Source organism: Giraffa tippelskirchi, chromosome 2, assembly GCF_054371585.1.
Source record: "Giraffa tippelskirchi isolate mGirTip1 chromosome 2, T2T-mGirTip1v1.2.pri, whole genome shotgun sequence".
NCBI lineage: Eukaryota > Metazoa > Chordata > Mammalia > Artiodactyla > Giraffidae > Giraffa > Giraffa tippelskirchi.
Window position 1 is genome coordinate 152,525,432 of NC_137276.1, and position 20,763 is coordinate 152,546,194.

Sequence of the window (20,763 nt, forward strand, 5' to 3'; positions counted from 1 at the left end):
AAGGCTCATGTCTAGAACAAATATACGATGCAATTGGGAAAATCAGAGGTGATGTTATAAAGCAGTTAACTCAGCACAAACACTTCTACTGCCAAGTCCTGTGTGTGTGTGTGTGTGTGTGTGTGTGTGTGTGTGTGTGAAATGAATATCAGTCCTCGGATGTTATAAAGCAGTTAACTCAGCACAAACACTTCTACTGCCAACTCGTGTGTGTGTGTGTGTGTGTGTGTGTGTGTGTGAAATGAATATCAGTCCTCGGACTCTGAAGACTGAAAGGCCTACAGCAATCCAAGGCTTAACAGATGGGCTTCAACAAATGGCAGTAATCCTCTGAGGCTCTCACAAACTCTGAAAGAGGAACAAGAGGGATTGCAGAGACTACAATTCCCAGAATGCTCAATGAGGAAAAGGAAATGAGCATAGCGGCGTATTCTGGACTGTGTATTTCGGGTGGGGCCGAATAAAGCCACTCCTACTCCTCCCCCAAGGCACGCCTATCCCCTTCGAGTCTCGAAGGCTGTCGGTAGTTATAGTTCTACCAAACCTAGGGAGCTTAAAATTGTAAGAGATAAGGCCGAGAGGCCTGTCGGGATTTGTAGTCTGCGCCGTCGGCGGATGCGCACGCGCAGCTGAGGCCGGGGCGGGGCCGCAACACTGCAGTGAAAGCCGAGGCAGCGGGCAGGCGAGCAGGGGGTGGGCGGACATCTTGGGATCCGGAGAGCGGCCGGGCCGGCCGAGCAGAGGGCCGCGGACACCAGGTGAGCTCGGGATCTGGCCGTATGGAGTGAGGGAGGACGCCTCCCTGGCTGCGTAGCTTTGCCGTTCACTGCACTGCGCAGCGCGGAAAGCAGCCCACACTCGGGAGTGGCCTTAGCTTTCAGATCGGAGAGGGAGCTGACGGCAGGGCTGGGGCGCCCGGGGCGCGGTTGCAGGACGGGCGCGGAGCGGTGCCCTCCATCTGACCCGCCCGGAGTTTCGCTTGAGAGGGAGACCCTCCTGGAATCCTCCCAGACAGGGACGCCGCGCGGCGGCCCCCTCCCTGAGATCGTGACAACCTCCTAGCCCTCGGCTTCTCCTCCTCCCGGGGCAAGGACAATTCCCCCATCCCCTAGGACAGTGACACCTCCTTGTGCCGCCTCCTTGGACTGTGACAAGCTCCCTACCCTGCGGCACCCTCTCCTTGCAGTTGAGTGACAGCCCCCGCACGCCGTGAAACCATCTTTACCCGTGATGTCCTCCTCCCCAGGGCGAAAAGCCCACCACCCGCGCATGCTTATACACCTGCATCCCACAGCAAGCTACGTCTCCCCAGCTTTCCTTTATTCACCACTGTTAGTCTCGCCCTGCCGTTTTTTCCTCTTCAAAGCCTTGACCTTTGCCATACTGGAAACTCTTTTCTCCAGGTGCCCCCACCAGCTCTGTTGCTGCTGTGGGCTCACCTGAGTACACTGCCTGACTGTTGCTGCCAGTCCATCCCTTAACTAAATATTCCTTTCCTGACCTGGGCCCCATCTCTGCTTCTCTGATGCCCTGAGCTCCCTACCACCTGATCCCTGTGAACTTGCTTCTTTGCCCAGGGCTCTACCTCCATTTTGCGCTTTCTCTCCTGGTTTCTGGGACTGAGGAATGGGAAGTGTCCACCACTTTGAGAGACTTCCCATTCTCTCAGCCTGGGACACCTTGACTGTTATAGTAATACTCTTTATTTTCAAGTTTAGAAACTGGAAATCTCCTAAACTGCCCCCCTTGTGAAATGAACACCAAGGCTAATCCAGGAAATCTAGAACTGAATTAACCCTTTTTCTCCTTGCAAACAATCTAAATTAGTTGGACCCAGATAATTTAGATAATTCCGGGATTCTGCCCCTTGTTTTTAGGCATTCAGGTCAGAAATGAATTATGTTGCAGGTCTGGAATCAGAATTTCCACTGGAAGGATCTCTTGATCTTATAAACCTGCTCTCCCCTTGCTCCCCACACCCCTGTATTCTTATTTACTTGGGAGCTGAGGGGGAGCTTCTCTATTTAAAAGAGGTGGTCAGAAATAACTAATAAGCTGCTTGGGTCACTGAAGTGTAGTCTGTCAAGGCTGGGGCCTTTCTGCTCTGCTCTTTTGCTTGTTTATTTGACTGCCTGGGAGAGGTTGGAGCAGCACTCCTGGGTTGATGTCAGGGCCTTAGGGCTCTCATCTCTCCTCTCCAGTCCCTGCACACCCTTTCCTAGAATGTTTAGACTTTTGTGAATTAGAGAGCCAGAGGTTCAGGCCCTGCTGTCTTCTCTGAAGGGTAGTGGAGCCTGTGAGACTAGCGCTCCTAAAGCTTTGCCTGGGGGCCCCAGGCCTGAACCAGCTGGAGGAATTCCTACCGCCATTCCTGCAGCCCGCAGGCAGGCCTTTGCAGTGACTCACCAGCTAGAGCCTGATTGAGAGTCTGCACAGGAAGGGGCCTTGCTGAGCTCAGCGCTGTGAAAGGGGGAGGGGGCTACTCTGGGCTCTGTCCCAGGAAAGGGAGGGTCAGAATGGCCTTAGAATCCTGGGTCTAAGTCCCTCTCCTTTTCTCCCTTCCAGTATGGGATAAACAGGAACTGGGGCCTGGCGAAAGGGAAGGGCTTGGCTGAGAGGACTGTAGGGTCACTTGCTGGAGGGTTGAGTCAGGAAAAAGGCCCAGCCAGTGACCTGGACAGCCCCTTTGGGGACAGTGGCTCGGATTCTGCCGCCTTCTCTTACCCTGCCCCCACCTATCCTAGGTCTCTTCTCAGAGCGATGGGCTGCGAAGACTGAGCTGCCGCCATGATTGGAGGCTTATTCATCTATAATCACAAGGGGGAGGTGCTCATCTCCCGGGTCTACCGAGATGACATCGGGTGAGTGCCCTGGCTGAGCCAGCTGTGCCCCCACTCCCATCCCTCCTCTCCAGCATGCTGGGCCAGGTCTCTTTCTCCCAGAGGCTTGATCTGGACTATTTCCCGCTCCTTGCTGCATCCTGGATGCTCAGCTATTATAGCCTGGTTCCCGTTAGATTTGGTGGTATTGGCCAAGCAGCCAGTTGCTGGCCACTCAGTGGGACCTGTGAAATGGCAGGACCCCCACAGACCTAGGAACTCCTACCCTTGCTGCCTCCTGTTTCCCGTAGTGACAGACCTAGTTGCTGGAGATGAGTGCTTTTGCTTGAACGGTTGATCCCTCCTTTGAGAAGAGAGATCTGTCTCTAGTGGGTGGAATTAGTGGTCAGGCTGGCAGTACTAATCTAAGTCTTGCTCTCAAAAGCCCTTCTTGTGGTGAGAGCCTTCACTGGACTCGAAAGCCTCTTCAGGCTGCTGAATCCTCTCCCGCTCCCTTTCTTGGGAGTCAGGCTGCTGACTCAGCTGTTTTCAGTTCCTCTGGGCCGCTTCAGGAAGAGAGGTGGTGAGCAAGCCTGAGGCATTCTCCGGGTCACCAAGGGGTGGGCAGGGAGGCTGTGCTGCCTTTCTGGTGTATCAGAGTAGACCAGGAACAGCTCCTTGTTCTGTGTCCCTCAGATCTCCACAAGGAGACACAGCCTCACTTATTCTGCCCCACCCTGCGTGCCACTGACCTTCCCTGACAGAGGGGACTTGTCCTAGCCTCAGGAGCTCTGATGAGATTAGGTTCCTCTGGTTCATGCTGCCCTGTTTTTCTTCCTGGAATTGCTTAGACTAGACAGTCAGAGATGGGCCTGCTACAGTGGCTCCCAGCTTCGTGGCTAATGGGAATAGCCTGGCCTTTGTGCCTGTTTGTTGGCTGGTGGTGGGGCATGAGCTAGAGACATGGCAATGCCTGGCTTGCTTGTACCCATCCAGACCCCTCCTCAGGCCCTGGAGGGCCTGGCTGAGCTGACCAGGGCACACACCGTCTTGCATGCCTTGCTGTGCTCTCCACCCCTTGCCTGTTGCCCATCTGCTTCCGCCGCATGGTGTGTGCTGCCCACCCCAGTGTGTTGTGTCTCTAACCCTCTCTCTTGTTACTGTCACTCTCCTATTCTCGGTGGCGTCATTTCTCTCATCCCATCTCATTGGCTGCTGTAGCAATAGGTAAGCGGCCTGTCAAGCTGCTGCCCAGGCACAGCTGGGTGGGGGCCCTGCCCCCCCATCACTGTTCTCTTCATTCTTTTTTTCATCCCTGAACTTGCCCTGGAATTAGATCCTGGACAAGCATGGGTGACCCAGCTCTGTGACCCCTTGGCTTTTCCCTCAGTATATTAGAGCCTTCTCTGAAGGCATGCTGGCTTTGCTACCTTCTGGAAGACTCAGCCTTCCCCACTGCTGGGAAGACTGGAGAAGAAACAGGGTCTCTTTTCTGGGCCTGGAGCTTACTGAGAAGCTATAGAAGTGGCAGCAAGAAAACTGCAGCCAGGCCTGGGAGTCAGGAACATGCTTCTCTAAATCCGATAGACCTCACTTTATTATCTGCCCTACTGTCGTTGCCTCTTGACTTCCCTGTCTCTCATGGTCAGATGTCAGCCTGGTTCTGGCCCTTCTCTCTGGCCCCTGCTGGGAGGAGTCTTAGGAAACTGGCCCGACAGTTAAGGCATTGGCTTTCGAGTGCGTGTCAGGCTTCAGCAGAGAGGAGGGTGGCTATTTGTTAGCAGCTGTGGTTAATCCCCACAGAGTGAGGTTTGCCTGTACTGAGCAGCCTCTGTGCACTCTTTCTCTCAGGAGGAATGCAGTGGATGCCTTTCGGGTCAATGTTATCCACGCCCGGCAGCAGGTGCGCAGCCCCGTCACCAACATCGCTCGCACCAGTTTCTTCCATGTTAAACGGTCCAACATCTGGCTGGCAGCTGTCACCAAGCAGAATGTCAATGCCGCCATGGTCTTCGAATTCCTCTATAAGATGTGTGACGTAATGGCTGCCTACTTTGGCAAGATCAGCGAAGAGAACATCAAGAACAATTTTGTGCTCATATATGAGCTGCTGGACGGTGAGGCTGGTGGGGCAGTGGGTCCAGGGTGGAGATAAGCCTGGTGGGGCCTGGCCTGGAGGCGGGAGTAGGTCTGAGGCTCGCTCCAGTGCCCTCTAAACTTTCTTTCCTATATGGTCTTTGGAGCTGGGAGGAGGACAGTCCAAATCCAGACCTAAAGACTGATCTGAAGTGAATACAGAAATAGGCTAGCCAGTAGAGGTGGGGGAAGACCGAAAGGTCTTTTGGTGGCTGGTTCTCCTGCTGTTCAGTTAAGCACATTTCATCCTCTTAACCTTGTGGTTTGGGCCTTACTACACTGACTGTCCTACCAGCTTTCCATCTCAAGAGCTGCCTCAGAGCCTGGACAAGGATGTGATATTACAGGTTCCTCTGGATGCATTGTTACCTCTGTAGGGTATGATTTAAGTGAACTGAGTCCTTCCACCTTCCCACATCAACTCTCTGTATTTTAAGGGCTTAGGGCTTCTGATCTTCTTACCCACTGGCCATGTGACTCTTCTGATTTTTTTTCTATTTTAAAAAAAGGTGATGTTTTAACTGTTTTCTTATAAAGCATAAACTCTAGAGTAAATGCTACAAAGCTAGAAAAATCTTGCTGTAGATGATGCTACAATGTCTTTTAGAGCTATGCTGGTCAGATGTATCCAGGCCAGGGGAGGGATGGGAAGTAGGAGCCTTCAGCTTTTTCTAGGAGCTGATCAATCCCTTCCTTTTGCAGAGATCCTAGACTTTGGCTACCCACAGAACTCGGAGACAGGTGCACTGAAAACCTTCATCACCCAGCAGGGCATCAAGAGCCAGGTACTCAAATTGTCCAGGCTATAGTCAGGGTGGAACCCAGCCTCCCTTCCTCCCAGCTGGTCCCCAAGCCTTTTCTGAGCTGACTCATGAGCCCATCCCTGATAGGAAGTGCTGGCCGGAGCCTTCTGCCATGACCGCAGGCCTGTTTTGCTCTGTGTGGCCTTCTCCCACCCCTGGAGCTTGCCAACTCAGCATCTCTGTTACTGGGAATACAGCTCAAGCAGTTTCCTTCTGTGTTGGGGGGAGGGGGTGTGGGCTGCTCTGGAGGCTTGATTCCTCAGGAGAGAGCCCAGGCCCCCTTCTAGGATCCAGGCCTCATACCTTCTCCTCCTTTTCTGCCCGCCTCTTCCCTTCTGCGCTCATCTGCTGCTTCCTGTGGGCACCGTGCTGGCTCTGTGTTCCCCAGCATCAGGTAAGCTGTTCCCTCAGCTTCCACCCTTGCAGCTTTGCTCAGTTTTCTCCAGGCCCTGCCCCATGGGGGAAGATGGGTCATACGGTGTGGACTAGAAGGGCGAGGGGATGAGGGTGGAGTGGGCATGGAGATAAGAGAATTGAAGGGGGCGAGGAGTGAGACCTTGTTGTTTGTCTCTGCACCCCATGTAGACAAAAGAAGAGCAGTCTCAGATCACCAGCCAGGTGACCGGGCAGATTGGCTGGCGGCGGGAGGGCATCAAGTATCGCCGGAACGAGCTCTTCCTGGATGTGCTGGAGAGTGTGAACCTCCTCATGTCCCCGCAAGGTAAGGGCCCGCGTGTGATGAAGCTGGAGGGGAGCCAGGGCAGAATATTGGTCCTCACTCAGCTGCTTCTGGTTATCTGTACATCACCAGGGCAGGTCCTGAGCGCTCATGTGTCAGGCCGGGTGGTGATGAAGAGCTATCTGAGTGGCATGCCTGAGTGCAAGTTTGGAATGAATGACAAGATCGTCATTGAGAAGCAAGGCAAAGGCACAGCTGATGAAACAAGCAAGAGGTGCCCAAAGCAGGGTAGCTGGTGGGAGAGGGTGGACCTTGGATGGCTGAGCAGAGCCTGGTGAATCACAGGTTCCTTCTAGATTTCATGTCTGCAGTAATGCAAACTCTCACTTCCCAAGGGTGTGCTTGGCTGGTTGCTCTTAGTATCTGTGTTAAAGAGATGAGGGGATTGTCCTCACCTTACTGAGTAAGCCCCTTTTTTTGGTCCCAAGGACCAAGATTCTTCTGTACATACTGATGGCCTCTGCCCAGTGTGCCTGAAACTTTTGTGTTCCACACAGCAGAACTCTCAAAAGATAATGAGTTTGCAAAGCTTCCACTCATCCATAACTCTAGGAAAGGGACCCCCAAGTGAGAAAGCTGCATTCTGGCAGCTTTCCATAGATTACAGTGCAAGCCTTGTCCAGGCTGTTGCAGCCTTTGTGGGTGGGGTAGTCTCCCAGCCCGACTCCCTGCTGCCATCCTCGTGTACCAACAAGACCTTCTATCCCTGCTTGCAGCGGGAAGCAATCAATTGCCATTGATGACTGCACCTTCCACCAGTGTGTGCGACTCAGCAAGTTTGATTCTGAACGCAGCATCAGCTTTATCCCACCAGATGGAGAATTTGAACTCATGAGGTGCCATTGGGGTGTGAGGAGCAGGGGTTGCTATTGGCAGAGAGCGGGGAGAGTGGGGAGGACAGGCTCTGCTGTGCCAACTTAAAGCTGTCACACCCCTGAAGGTATCGCACCACCAAGGACATCATCCTTCCTTTTCGCGTGATCCCACTAGTTCGGGAAGTGGGACGCACCAAGCTGGAGGTCAAGGTGGTCATTAAGTCCAACTTCAAACCCTCACTACTGGCTCAGAAGATTGAGGTGAGGATAAGGGGCTTAGGGAGGAGGAAGCACTTGTCTCTAAGAATAAAGGCAGGTGATGTCAGGATTTGACAGAGCTCCCTGACACGTGTGTCACTTCTAGGTGCGGATCCCAACCCCACTGAACACCAGCGGGGTGCAGGTGATCTGCATGAAGGGGAAGGCCAAGTATAAGGCCAGCGAGAACGCCATCGTGTGGAAGTGAGTCTTTCCTTCATGAGGGCACAGCAGGGCTCAAGAAGCCTTCATGTACCCTTTTGTTAAGTGTCACCTTTTGTGCACGTGCGCGCGCATGTGTGTGTGTGTATTGAGGGGGTGGGGGTGACTGCTTCTCGTGGAGCCCCTGCTTGTGTTCTCATCCCTTGTACCTCTGTGCAGTTGTGCATGCGCCTGCACTGGGGTACATGCATGTATGCTTTTATCACGATTCTTTAATGTTTCCCCATTTGCCCTTGTACCTCTGTGAAGTAGAGAGCAAGGGATAGCTTGGCCATGTATCTAAGCAGAAACTGCATGCAGCCCGCAGTGCTAAAGGAATAATAGACCCAAGGTTTCATAGCAAGAGGCTATCAGAGTCCTCACCACCTTGCCTTGCCCTGGCACCTCCCCTGAGCTCCTGGATTCTTTTCCCCCCACAGCCTCCTCAAAGGGGCAGCAATCCCCCTTGAAGCTTTCCTAAGCTACCAGGGGCCCTTGCTGCCTGTTGACCCTGTGTTTCCAGGATCAAGCGCATGGCAGGCATGAAGGAATCACAAATCAGCGCTGAAATTGAGCTGCTGCCCACCAACGACAAGAAGAAATGGGCTCGACCCCCTATTTCAATGAACTTTGAGGTACGGCAGAGAAGGGGCCTAGAGCAGTGTGCGCTAGGAAAGACTTTAGAAATCATTCCAGTCGACCTCTGCACCTACCACCTTGCTGATGACAAAACTGAGACCCCTGAGAGAAGTGATTTCAATTCACAGACCGATTCCTTCCCCTGCAGGCCTCCTCCTAGAAATTGATACTCACACTGACAAAAATCTTTGACTTCCTTTGGCTTGTCATAAAAGAATTCTAGGAAAAACTGAGATTGCTTGCATGCTCGGTAAGACACAAAGTTTACAGACAGGAAAGTGGGCTGACTTTGCTTTGTGCACATTAGACATGTAATTTTTTCCACCTTATTGTTTAAGTCCATAAAACTGAGCAGGATAAGTATATTCTAAGGCAGGTCTTTGGTTGCTGTCACCTGCTGATTAAAGGAATTTATTCAAGTCATCACAGGCAGGGCCTGACTTCAAACCCAAATGATAGATTGCTAGTTATGCTTTCTTCTTTAGTAACCTCTTAGAGGACCCCTCACCATCCCCACTTCCCACAGCTTCTTTCAGAGTCCCAGTCATTCAAACCCCTCTAGTAGAGAGATGAGGTAGGACAGGGCTGTGGAACTTACCCAAGGAGACTGGCTATGAAAGGAAGGCCACATTCCTAACTGGAGCTATCCCTTGCCCAGGTGCCATTCGCACCTTCTGGTCTCAAGGTGCGCTACTTGAAGGTGTTTGAACCGAAGCTGAACTACAGCGACCACGATGTCATCAAATGGGTGCGCTACATTGGCCGCAGTGGCATTTATGAGACCCGCTGCTAGCTGCCTGGTGGCTGCTAGCCCACCTCCCCACCACCCTCTTCCACAGGTCTGGGTGCCCTCGGCCACCACACATCAGTGTCTCCTCCCTCCTGCTTTGCTGCCTTCCCTTTGCACCAGCCCCTGAGTCTAGGTCTGGACCAACCACATTGCTAGTGGGACTGGTGGAGCAGTCCCTGGGCTCCTTGAATGGGATGGTTTCAGAGGCTCCTGCTCCACCATCCATCTGCCTGCCCTAGCCCACTGCCAGGCTCTTGAGTTCTGTGACCAAAGCCAAGTGGGCTCCTTCTCCTCCCTTCTCCTATGGCCACATCTCTGGAGTGGGAGGGTTGGCTGCCCCTCACCTCGGAGCTCCCCCAAAGGCCAGTAATGGATCCCTAGCCCTCAATTCCTACTCTGCTTTGGGATAGTGTGAGCTTCATTTTGTACATGTGTGACTTCGTCCAGTTATAAACCTAATAAACTCTGTAGAACGGAGCTGCTGGCTAAGTGTTGAAGTGGGAGCTACACGGGGAGAGGGTTTGGTGGGACTGCCCCTCCCCTGTCTTAACTCACCCTTGAGTGGAATTCTCTTCTAAACTCTTTTGTCATATCTTAATTGTTACGCCCCTCAGGGCCAACCAAGCCCTTACCCTGACAGGTATTTCCCCCAGAACTCCCTTCTGATAGCCTCAAGGGCAAGCAGCCCCACCTGGCCCCAGTTCCCTGAGGGTAGAGATTCTTACCTAAAATCATCCTCAGTTTTAGGCAGGTATTTTTCTAATTAGCAGAGATTAAGCAAGGTTTACATTTGGTCTTTCCAGCCATCCTTAGAAACTGACTTCTTAATTTTATCCTCTTCCCAGTTATTCAAGCTTCCCAGACCTTGGTGGGTATGTTGTAAAAAGGAAAAATTTCACTCTTCCCGGGCCTCTTATGGGCTCCCCCTGTGGCTGAGGGGTAAAGAGTTCGCCTGCAATGCAGGAGACCAGGCTTCGATCCTGTGTCAGCAAGATTCCCTGATGGAGGAAACAGCAACCCGCTGCAGTATTCTTGCTTGGAAAAACCCATGGACAGAGGAGCTTGGCAGGCTACAATCTATGGGGTCACAAAGAGACAAAGGCAACTGAACACGCAGGCAGGCCTCTTATATAATTCCTCCCTCTGTGTCCCCCTTGCCAAAGAATTGTGTGACCGGGACCCTGAGGGGAGTACTCCATATTCTGCTAATGTGTTGGAGCAAAGATCTGCCATCACCCGTTTTCCCTTGCTTGGTCTCTGCCTTTTTAAACCTAAGAAATCTATTAAGAGAAAATTTCAAACAAGTAGAAAATATATAATGAACTCCCATCATAGTGGTTCAACTTGTGATCAGCTCTTTAATGTCACATCCAACCTGTGTTCATGCTTAATCCAAGTGTCCTACAAAAAAACTCACAGCTTACATCTGGATCCAAACAAGGTCCACTGATGGGTGGATGCTTCTTAAATCTTAAAAGCCACAGGTTCTCCCTCAGCTTTTGAAATGTTGAAGAAACCAGATAGTTATGTAGTTTCCCTGATAGAATTCTTTCCCTGTGTTTCAAATAAAATGGAAATCTTGTAATGTTCCTCAATGACAAAACGATGAATGAGTGTGACTTTAGGTGACAATTTTGGAGCCAGTTTGGAAGGATATTCACATTAAATGTGAAGCGATAGCATTTCCAGTAAATGCCTAACTTCTCCCTGAGGGAAACAGTGAAAGGCAATAGCCTTTTACAGTCACTGAGAAGTCACTTGCGGAGAAGTCTGCTTTGGGTGTAGGCTGGGAATAATAAATACTAATGAAATTACACAGACCTTGTCGATCTGGTTTTCTTGCTCAGTGGCGGTCAGTGAGGTAGAGCCCAGGGGTGATGGAAGGCCCAAACGGCGTTATTCGCTTAAGTCGGCTGAGCCGTCAAGTGTGAGAGGTCGCGGGCGGGCTGGCTACCTGATCAAGACAAGCAGCCCGTAGGGCCTGAAAACCGAACAAAATCCGCGACTGCACAAAAAGGCGCCAGGGGCTTCTGAGAGCTCAGGCACCAGCGTGAGTCAGCAATGCTCTCAGCGGGCTCCAAAATGGACAGGCACGCAGCGGCTGACACGCCTCTGGGGAGCATGTAGAATCTAGCAAGGCCAATATGCTTTATCGACCGCCCTTCTCGGGAGGTTCCCTTCATGGCCTGATAAACGGCGAGCTTCCCTGCACCCCGCCCTCGCCGCCTGCAGGATCTCCACCTCCCAGAAGTCTGTGAGAACCGTACATGTGGCTAATTCCTTAGTGGAAAAGAGTCGCGCAGGCGCAGAGAGTGCGGCTCGGCGTAGACTCTGAGCGGCGCTTGCGTACGGTACGGCGAGCTCCGTGCGCCCCGCCCACTGGGTTCTGCGCACTCCGCGCCTTTCTTACGTCACCGTTTCGCATGCGCTTTGGAAGGAAGGGCTAGCTTTCGGGGGACCGGTAGGGGGCGGGCCTTGGCCGTGTTCTCACGGCGACTGCGCGGACGGGAGCCCGGCTGGAACATGGCGACTTGCGCTGAAATCCTGCGGAGCGAGTTCCCCGAAATTGACGGACAGGTCTTCGACTACGTGACGGGTGAGCTGAACCGAATCAACGCGCTGGGGATGCCGAAGTGGAAGTCAGGGCGGGGAGAAGTACTAAGGCAGAGCAGTGGCGGGGACCGCCGCTAGGCCTCTCCTCTGTGTGACCTCTTGTCCCAAGGGCCAGTTGGGTCTGGAGCCCGGACGGGGGCCGCAGTACGGGGACCAAGACTGCTTGTATGTCCACCTTACCTGGTATCTTCCTCGTCTTGACACGCCCTCCCTAGGCGTCTTGCACAGCGGCAGTGCGGACTTCGAGTCTGTGGATGACCTGGTGGAAGCTGTGGGGGAACTGTTGCAGGAGGTGTCCGGGGACAGCAAAGATGACGCGGGCATCAGGGCCGTGTGCCAGCGCATGTACAACACTCTGCGCCTGTACGTGCCAGGGCGGAGGGATTCGTGGGGGAGATGGGAGGGCGGATGGTCAGGTGACAAGACGTGAGAGAAGAAGGTCTGATGGCCATAGAGCTTTTTTCTCCACTTCTAACCCGTTGTTTTCTATCCCTACCCTCAAGGGCTGAACCACAGACCCAGGGAAACAGCCAGGTGCTACTAGACGCCCCCATCCAGTTGTCAAAGATAACAGAGAACTATGGTGAGAGTGAGGGAAGACTGAACTAGCTGCCCTATGTCCTCCACCCCCTAGGCACTTGCCCTCTGGAGCTCAGGACTATTGGTACCTCTTTTCCAGAAGACAAGGTTGTAGGAGTTAGTTGATGTCTTTCCTGAGGGTAAATGAGCCATTAATAAAGGGATTAAGATTGGCGAGGTCTCCAAGCTCTTGGGTGTGGTAGGACGCATGGGTCTTGGAGCTGAACAGACTTAGGTTCACTCCCCAATTTTTGCAGATTACTAATCTGCATGATCTTTTAAGAGTTGCTTAACTGCTCCTAGCCTCTGTATCCTTAATCAGTGAGTTGAGTTTTTAAGTGTTGAGAGAATTGATATCTATCTCCAGGATTTGTGAAGCTTTCCTTTAAATGTGTCTGTGTCTGGTTCATGTTAGTCTCTCAAAATGTTAGTTTCTGTTCCCTTAGGGAGAAGGTGACTGCTTTTCTTATCGCTTACAGACTGTGGCATCAAACTTCCAGGCCTGCTAAAGAGGGAACAGTCCTCGGTGAGAAGGGAGAGGAAGAAGAAAGGGAGGGGTCTGTGTCTATGGTGGGGGTGAGAGTTGATGGTTTCTAAGTGTTGGAGTATCTTCCTGGGGCATTTCTGATTTTCTTTCCCGGAGTTCTTGAGCCTGCACCATAGGATGAAATGGGTTGTATTTGGACCCTTAGACGGTGAATGCAAAGAAGCTAGAGAAAGCTGAGGCTCGATTGAAGGCAAAGCAGGAGAAGCGCTCAGAGAAGGACACACTGAAGACCAGCAACCCTCTGTGAGTTAGTTATAAGGGCTGAGAAGAGAGCAGAGCAATCCCTATTGAGATGCAAGGCTGCTTGGGAGTGCTAAAAGCCATCCATTTCTCTCTTTAAGAGTTTTGGAAGAGGCATCAGCCAGCCAGGCAGGCAGCAGAAAGGAAAGTCGGTTGGAATCATCTGGAAAGAACAAATCCTATGATGTGCGAATTGAGAACTTTGATGTGTCTTTTGGAGATAGGTGAGGGAGTGGAAGTGGGGGTGACGGTTTTGGGGTTTTTTTTTTTACAGTTAAGGGAGAATTTGGAGAGGTGAAATGGGGCTAAAAATAGTTAGGTTTCTGTTGTTAAACTTGCTGTGCAGCTATCTCTAAGACCCCCTTTGTCGTCTTCCTGCTACCTCTGCAGGGTGCTGCTGGCTGGAGCAGATGTGAACCTGGCATGGGGCCGCCGCTATGGGCTGGTGGGTCGGAATGGGCTGGGGAAGACGACGCTGCTGAAGATGCTGGCCACCAGGAGCCTGCGGGTTCCAGCCCACATTTCCCTGCTGCATGTGGAGCAAGAGGTTGCTGGAGATGACACCCCTGCCCTGCAGAGTGTGCTGGAGAGTGACACGGTGCGAGAAGACCTCCTGCATCGGGAGCGGGAGCTCAGTGCCCAGATTGCTGCCAGCAGGTGAGGGCTCCCTGTGACGGACTGACCAGCAGCAGCCGTGCTTCGCAGAGTGCCTGCCACGCTGGCACAATCCACCATTCGAATACCCATCCTAGTAAGCAGCAGAGCTTAGAGTTTGGCACTGTGGGGCTGTGCATTCCTTGTTCCTGGCGTGGTGCCCATTGCCCTCACTGCTGTGAGCAAGTCCTTCCTATGCTCTGTTCCTGTCCCAGCAACAGTGCAGTCAGTAGCCTGCTTTGCAACTGTCCTGAGGTGCAGGATAAAGTAGTAAACTTCTCCCGCTCAGCCTGATTGCTCTTCCCCCGATTCCTAGGGACGAGGGCTCACAAGCTGCACAGCTGGCAGAAATCTATGCCAAGTTGGAGGAGATCGAGGCTGACAAAGCACCTGCCAGGTATTTAAAATTCCCTTCCTTCCTTCAGATTTCATCTTTCCCATCTGTTACCATTCCAAACAGGTTCTTTCATTTCTTCACTCCTAGAGCATCAGTCATTCTTGCTGGGCTTGGCTTTACCCCCAAAATGCAGCAGCAGCCCACCCGGTGAGTGGCCCCTACCATTCTTGGCTCTGAACGCTGTTGGCTGTGCCTCTGCCTCTTCTCTTGAACACTCGCCCCTGATGCAGCTCTGTCTCTTTAGGGAGTTCTCAGGTGGCTGGAGGATGAGACTGGCCCTGGCCCAGGCTCTGTTTGCTAGGTGAGTCCCCTGGACCTGTGTGTGGATACTATGGAGGATGAGCTTGGCTCTTGGGAGGTGGCGACAAGTCGCTGACCTGAAACCTCAAACCATGCCTTCTTCTTTTCCATAGGCCAGATCTGCTGCTGTTAGATGGTGAGTTTGAAATGTGGCACCCTGGCTTTGGGGTGCAGAAGGGTGGCATTGTCCAAGTTTCCAGTTCTCCAGCCCTTCAATCCCAAACATGTCCTCCCCCGCTTTTCCAGAACCCACTAACATGCTGGATGTAAGGGCCATCCTGTGGCTGGAGAATTATCTGCAGGTGAGTGCCTCCAGGTGTGGAGCAGGTCTGGGGAGTGTCTGCCTCCAAGGCCACTGGGGTTTGGGAGCTGATTGCCCTCCCAAACCAGGCCTGCCATCCTGTGACCCCCTCAGACGTGGCCCTCCACAATCCTGGTTGTCTCCCATGACCGCAACTTCCTGAATGCCATAGCCACAGACATCATCCACCTGCACAGCCAGCGGCTGGATGGTTACCGGGGAGACTTTGAGACCTTCATCAAGAGCAAGCAAGAGCGACTGCTCAATCAGCAGCGTGAATATGAGGCCCAGCAACAGTATCGCCAGCATATCCAGGTGGGACAGCAGGCAGGACTGGGGACCCGCCCCATCCCATGGGTACTAGAGTCGTGGTGGGTGCGGGAGCTGAACATGCCTGAACTTGTCCACCTGCAGGTTTTTATTGACCGATTTCGCTACAATGCCAACAGAGCCTCCCAAGTGCAGAGCAAACTCAAGATGCTGGAGAAACTGTGAGTACAGTGTCCCTGACCAGGCCCTGACTCCTCTCGTTTTGTAGGGAAGGCCTACAATTCTCACCTTGCCCTCCCCTTCTGCTGCTGCTAAGTCGCTTCAGTAGTGTCCGACTCTGTGCGACCCCATAGACGGCAGCCCACCAGGCTCCGTCGTCCCTGGGATTCTCCAGGCAAGAATACTGGAGTGGGTTGCCATTTCCTTCTCCAGTGCATGAAAGGGAAAAGTGAAAGTGAAGTCGCTCAGTCGTATCCGACTCTTAGCGACCCCATGGACTGTAGCCTACCAGGCTCCTCCATCCATGGGATTTTCCAGGCAAGAGTATTGGAGTGGGGTGCCATTGCCTTCTCCAGCCCTCCCCTTCTAGATCTCTTCTTTCCTACAAATCAACTTTAACTTCCTTCCCTGCTCTTGGAGAGCTCATCTTGCCCCCAGACCTCGGCAACCATCAGTCTACTTTCAGTCTGTATATATTTGCTAATTCTGGGCATTTCATATAGACGGACTCGTACCTGTGACATTTTTTTATGTCTGGCTTCTTTCAGTTAACGTCATGTTTTTGAAGTTCATCATGTAGCTTGGATTAGTACTTCACTCCTTTTTCTGGCCAGATAATATTTCATTCGACAGTTACTCCACATTTTGTTTAATGATTCATCAGGTGGTGGATGGTCGGATTGTTTCCCGTTTTTGGCTGTTAGGAATAATAATGCTGCTATGAACAAGTTTTTGTGTGGACATATGTTTTCTATTCTCTGGGGTACATAGCTAGGAGTGGAATTGCTGGGCTATGTAGTAATTCTGTTTAAGATTTTGAGGGCTTGCCAAACTTTTTAACAGCAGCTGCACCATTTTACATTCCTACCAGCAGTATATGAGGATTCCAATTTCTTCACCTCTTTGCCAACATTTATTATCTGTCTTTTGAAGTTTAGCCCTCCTAGTGGATGTGAAGTGATATCTTGTTGAAATCATGATTTGTATTTCCCTTGTGACTAATGATGTTGAGCTTTGGAGGCATTTTTTATTGAAGTATAGTTGATGTGCAATATTATATGTTTCAAATGTACAGCATAGTGATTCACAATTTTTAAAGATCATGTTCCATTGATACTTATTATCAAATATTGACTATATTCTCTGTGTTGTGTAATACATCCTTGTAGCTTATTTTATACCTAGGAGTTTGTATCTCTTAATCCTTTACCCTAGTCTTGCCCCTCCCTCCCTCTCCTCTCCCTGCTGGTAACCACTAGTTTATTCTCTATATCTGTGAGTCTGTTTCTTTTTTGTTATATTCACTAATTTTAATTTTTAGATTCCACATATAAGTGATATCATACAGTATTTCTTTTTCTCTGACTTATTTCACTTAGCATAGTCCTCAAGTCCATTTATCTTGTTACAAATGGCAAAATTTCATTCTGTTTTTATGGCTGAGTTGTTCAGTCACTAAGTCATGTCCGACTCTTTAAGACCCCAGGGACTGCAGCACCCCAGGCTTCTCTGTCCTTCGCTGTCTCCCGAAGTTTGCTCAAATTGATGTTCATGAGTTGTTGATGCTATCTAACCATCTCATCCTCTACTGCCCCCTTCTCCTGTTGCCTTCAGTCTTTCCCAGCATCAGGGTCTTTTCCAATGAATCGGCTTTTTGCATCAGGTGGCCAAAGTATTGGAGCTTCAGCCTCAGCATTAGTCCTTCCAGTGAATATTCAGGCTTGATTTCCTTTAGGATTGACTGGTTTGATCTTGTAATCCAAAGGACTCTCAAAAGTCTTCTCTAGCACCACAGTTCCAAAGTATCAGTTCTTTGATGCTCAGCCTTCTTTATGATCCAACTCTCACATTCGTACATGACTACTGGAAAAACCATAGCTTTGACTATACAGACCTTTGTCAACACATTGTATATGTGTGTGCATATGTATATCCATTCATCTGTGGATGGATGGACACTTAGGTTGCTTCTGTGTCTTGGCTATTGTAAACAATATAGCTGTAAACACAAGGATGCGTGTATCTTTTCCAATCAGTATTTTTTTTTTTTTCGGATATATACCCAAGAGAGTATTGGAAGTTTAATTTTGAAGCAACATTACTAGACATATAGGTGGTAGGGGAGCTTAAAATCATAAGGCTTAGAATCTTGTGACATTGAAACATATAGTATATTAACTGGGAGAACAAAAAGCTACCCCCGAAAAAACCTATTCTTTTCAGCATATGTATTACTTGTATAATAAGAACAAATCCATTTTTTAAAGTCACAAGTCTGTCTCCTCTTTCCTCAGACCAGAGCTGAAACCTGTGGACAAGGAGCTGGAGGTAGTGATGAAGTGAGTGCTGGGTCAGAGGGGCAGGTGGGGAAGCTCTTGTTTCTGGGGCTGCCCTCACACTCATCACCCCACCTCCTGCAGGTTCCCCGATGGATTTGAGAAGTTCTCACCACCAATCCTGCAACTGGATGAGGTGGACTTCTACTACGACCCAAAGCACGTCATCTTCAGCCGTCTCTCCGTCTCTGCTGATCTTGAATCCCGCATCTGTGTGGTATGGCTCCCATCTCTGTTCTGTGAGCTGGGACTGGACTCTCCCAGTGTGGAGATTGTGTCGTGGATTGGTCATGTGGGAGAGAAGGTCCACAGGAGTAGGAGTCAGAACCTGGGCGGAGGACTTCGCTGTACTTGTCCTGGTCCCTCTTCCAGCCTCACAGGGCCACTCTGCAGCATAGATAGAGAGCCTGGCCTGTGGTGTTTTATAAGTACTTAGAGCAATACTTTGTCTTATTGGTCTCAGCTCTGAGTGTCCTCCTAACTGTGGAACATAGAGGAGAGAGCATGGCTGAGGGTCAGACTTAGGATGCTAACTCTGCCATTTCTTAGCTTGGTTACTAAGCGGACTCCTCATTCTTAAAAGGGAGATAACATCCAACTTGCACTGCTATTGGGAGAATTAATTCCCTTGCAGTTAGTGGGTCCTTGGGTATTGGTCCCCTTCACAGCTTTACTATTTCCTTCATTTTTTTCTACAGTTCCTTAAAAATATTTGTTTTTAGTTGTTGAAGTCACTGGGACTACCTGGGATCTATTCTCATCTCCTCTGCTTCTGTATCCCACTCAGGGATGCTCTTTATATACTCATGTGTCTTCTTACAGGTTGGGGAGAACGGGGCTGGGAAGTCTACCATGCTGAAGTTGCTTATGGGGGACCTGACACCTGTTCAGGGCATCAGACATGCTCACAGGTAGGGCCCACACCTCCACTTTCCAACCCCTCCTGTGCTGTAGCTACACTTCTTTATGGTCATTGCCTTCCATCCCCTCTCCACCTTCCCATCTGTCTGCAGGAATCTGAAAATTGGCTATTTCAGCCAGCACCATGTGGAGCAGCTGGACCTGAATGTCAGTGCTGTGGAACTGCTAGCACGCAAGTTCCCTGGTGCGTTAGGGATTTGAGCTAAGGAAAGAGGGCTGGGCCTGATGCCTCCCCCTAGGCTTACCTTGGGTTGCTGAGTCTGGGTGTAAGGATGTGGGCATTGGGGGTGGGGCTGGGTGGATGGTGAAGGGAGGGAATTGGGCCTGGAACCCACACAATAGGGTGGGGCCTATTGCAGGACGGCCTGAGGAGGAGTACCGTCACCAGCTGGGCCGGTATGGCATCTCTGGAGAACTGGCAGTGCGCCCTGTTGCCAGCTTGTCGGGGGGCCAGAAGAGCAGGGTGGCCTTTGCTCAGATGACTATGCCTTGGTGAGCTGCCCTGACTAGAGCTTTGCCTTCCTCTTTCCCACTCTTGCCCAGTGGAAAATGATTGTCTTTCCTTAGTATCAGAGCTCATTTTCTCCCAGCCCCCTAACTGCCCACCTTTCTGGGTTCTGCCTTCCAGTCCCAACTTCTACATTCTGGATGAACCCACAAACCACCTGGATATGGAGACCATTGAGGCTCTGGGCCGTGCTCTCAACAACTTCAGGGTGAGTGTACCTTCACACTGCCCACTCCTTCCTCGGCCTCAGCACACCTTTGGGCCCCTGTGAGAGCCCCCCTGTCTCTGTCTTGCAGGGCGGTGTGATTCTGGTGTCCCATGACGAGCGCTTCATCCGGTTGGTGTGCCGGGAGCTGTGGGTGTGCGAAGGAGGCGGCGTCACCCGGGTTGAGGGGGGATTTGATCAGTACCGAGCTCTTCTTCAGGAACAGTTCCGCCGTGAGGGCTTCCTCTAGGGCCACGAGGCTGAAGACTGTGCCCAGGACATGGACTGTCTCTCAGACCCCTGGGCCACCTTGTAGGCAGCCATCTCCTGCCACGGACTTCCCCCGACTTTGGGGACAGCCTTATTCCTAAATCTTTTTGACTGGAGCATCCTCTGCACAACCAGGGAGCCCCACCTAAGGGTCTTTGAGGACTGGTCCTCCAAGGGGAAGAGAGTGGGGGGGCTGCCCTCTGGGACTTTAGACCCCTCCCACTGCCCCAGCTGCGCCTGGGCTCTGAGTGGCCGCTGTGTAAATTAAATCTCCCTGCATCTCCCTTGCTCACTCTGCTGCTTCTGGTGCAGGGCCGCAGTGTTCACCCATGGTTAAGGAGTACAGTCTCTGATTTGGCATTTTCCTGTGACATTTGCATCTGTCATGTGGAGGAGGCCATGGAAGCATCAGTGTTGCCCCTGGGGGGAGATGTCATTAAAGCTGCTGGGGGTTGGCCTTCCGGTGGACCAAGCTTGTAATGAAGGGCAGTGTATTCCATCACTGCAGTGCTGTGCTTTCCAGCCCAGGCTTAGCTGAAGGGGTCTGGGTTCTGCTGTCTCAGCCCCACTGCTTGAGAGAGTAAGCTGATTCTGTAACTTGGCCTCAGACATGGTTTGCCAACTGCTTTCTCCAGTGATCTCTGGCCCAGGCTCACCCTGCTTCTCTGAACTGGACCCTTTGGGGCCAAAGAGAAAAGTGAGAAACTGTCCCCATTTTGCTTGAGTGGTTTTGTGTTCTTTATTTTTTCTCTTAACCATGTAGGAGAGGCCTGAAAAGTAGGGAATTGAGAATGGGGTCTAAAGCAAAGAAAAAGAACACCTTGGTTTCAAATTAACCAGTGTTTAAATGGGGAGGAGGGGGTTGTGTAACAGAAATAGTATGATTTATAAATATTATTTCCTGGATACTCAGCCACTGTGTGTAATTGTCGTGCAGAAGACACTAAAATTACTTGCCTCTTAATGACTGGAGAAACCAGCATCAACGGAAAGAACTTGTTGGCTTCGTGGAGAATTGTCATCACAAAGTTCAACCAAGGAATCTTAACCCAGCCACTGTGGGTCTTGTGATACAAGTCTCTGGGGAGGAGACACCTGTCTGGGAGTAAAGGAGAACAAACCCGGAAGGCTCTGTACCAGTGGACTGCACAGCCAGCAGGAAGGGTCACTAAATCTTCCCACTTCCTCAGCCCATCTCAGGAG

General features: G+C 51.3%; 2 protein-coding genes and 1 long non-coding RNA gene across 7 annotated transcripts; 2 read left to right on the forward strand and 1 right to left on the reverse strand.

The window, feature by feature from the left end:
* Positions 1 to 658: 658 nt before the first annotated feature.
* Positions 659 to 9,677, forward strand: AP2M1 (adaptor related protein complex 2 subunit mu 1). Of its 2 annotated transcripts, XM_081571245.1 has the most exons (12): positions 659 to 758; positions 2,745 to 2,861; positions 4,671 to 4,936; positions 5,658 to 5,740; positions 6,147 to 6,152; positions 6,344 to 6,479; positions 6,570 to 6,711; positions 7,214 to 7,333; positions 7,438 to 7,573; positions 7,677 to 7,774; positions 8,295 to 8,406; positions 9,069 to 9,677. In XM_081571245.1, the coding sequence occupies exons 2-12, from the start codon at positions 2,788 to 2,790 to the stop codon at positions 9,201 to 9,203; spliced, it is 1,308 nt and encodes a 435-aa protein (XP_081427371.1). In that variant the 5' UTR covers positions 659 to 758; positions 2,745 to 2,787; the 3' UTR covers positions 9,204 to 9,677. The 2 variants fall into 2 exon arrangements, with proteins under 2 accessions (XP_081427371.1, XP_081427369.1); XM_081571243.1 differs by lacking the exon at positions 6,147 to 6,152.
* An 855-nt stretch (positions 9,678 to 10,532) lies between these two features.
* On the reverse strand, positions 10,533 to 11,588 carry LOC145538718 (uncharacterized). The gene is made up of 2 exons (XR_014077200.1): positions 11,022 to 11,588; positions 10,533 to 10,754 (listed from the first exon to the last, which is right to left on the reverse strand). It is a non-coding gene; the product is annotated as an uncharacterized LOC145538718 (long non-coding RNA).
* A 126-nt stretch (positions 11,589 to 11,714) lies between these two features.
* ABCF3 (ATP binding cassette subfamily F member 3) lies at positions 11,715 to 19,844 on the forward strand. Of its 4 annotated transcripts, none has more exons than XM_081571239.1 (21): positions 11,715 to 11,796; positions 12,029 to 12,176; positions 12,317 to 12,396; positions 12,872 to 12,918; positions 13,085 to 13,182; positions 13,281 to 13,403; positions 13,570 to 13,836; positions 14,150 to 14,230; positions 14,318 to 14,377; positions 14,475 to 14,531; positions 14,644 to 14,666; positions 14,777 to 14,832; positions 14,946 to 15,146; positions 15,246 to 15,322; positions 17,615 to 17,659; positions 17,741 to 17,873; positions 18,479 to 18,567; positions 18,670 to 18,761; positions 18,937 to 19,069; positions 19,206 to 19,293; positions 19,382 to 19,844. In XM_081571239.1, the coding sequence occupies exons 1-21, from the start codon at positions 11,724 to 11,726 to the stop codon at positions 19,538 to 19,540; spliced, it is 2,130 nt and encodes a 709-aa protein (XP_081427365.1). In that variant the 5' UTR covers positions 11,715 to 11,723; the 3' UTR covers positions 19,541 to 19,844. The 4 variants fall into 4 exon arrangements, with proteins under 4 accessions (XP_081427365.1, XP_081427368.1, XP_081427366.1 ...); XM_081571242.1 differs by having other exon boundaries at positions 13,570 to 13,828; positions 14,123 to 14,230; XM_081571240.1 differs by having other exon boundaries at positions 12,029 to 12,158.
* The last annotated feature ends 919 nt before the right edge of the window (positions 19,845 to 20,763 follow it).

Bases quoted from the DNA above. Each gene is read 5' to 3' on its own strand.
- ABCF3 (XM_081571239.1), top strand. From the start codon at position 11,724: ATGGCGACTTGCGCTGAAATCCTGCGGAGCGAGTTCCCCGAAATTGAC. The intron at 15,323-17,614 runs GTGAGTACAGTG...CTCTTTCCTCAG, and splicing joins CTCAAGATGCTGGAGAAACT to ACCAGAGCTGAAACCTGTGG. The intron at 19,294-19,381 runs GTGAGTGTACCT...TCTGTCTTGCAG, and splicing joins GTGCTCTCAACAACTTCAGG to GGCGGTGTGATTCTGGTGTC.
- AP2M1 (XM_081571245.1), top strand. From the start codon at position 2,788: ATGATTGGAGGCTTATTCATCTATAATCACAAGGGGGAGGTGCTCATC. The intron at 6,480-6,569 runs GTAAGGGCCCGC...GTACATCACCAG, and splicing joins CCTCCTCATGTCCCCGCAAG to GGCAGGTCCTGAGCGCTCAT. The intron at 7,574-7,676 runs GTGAGGATAAGG...TGTCACTTCTAG, and splicing joins TACTGGCTCAGAAGATTGAG to GTGCGGATCCCAACCCCACT.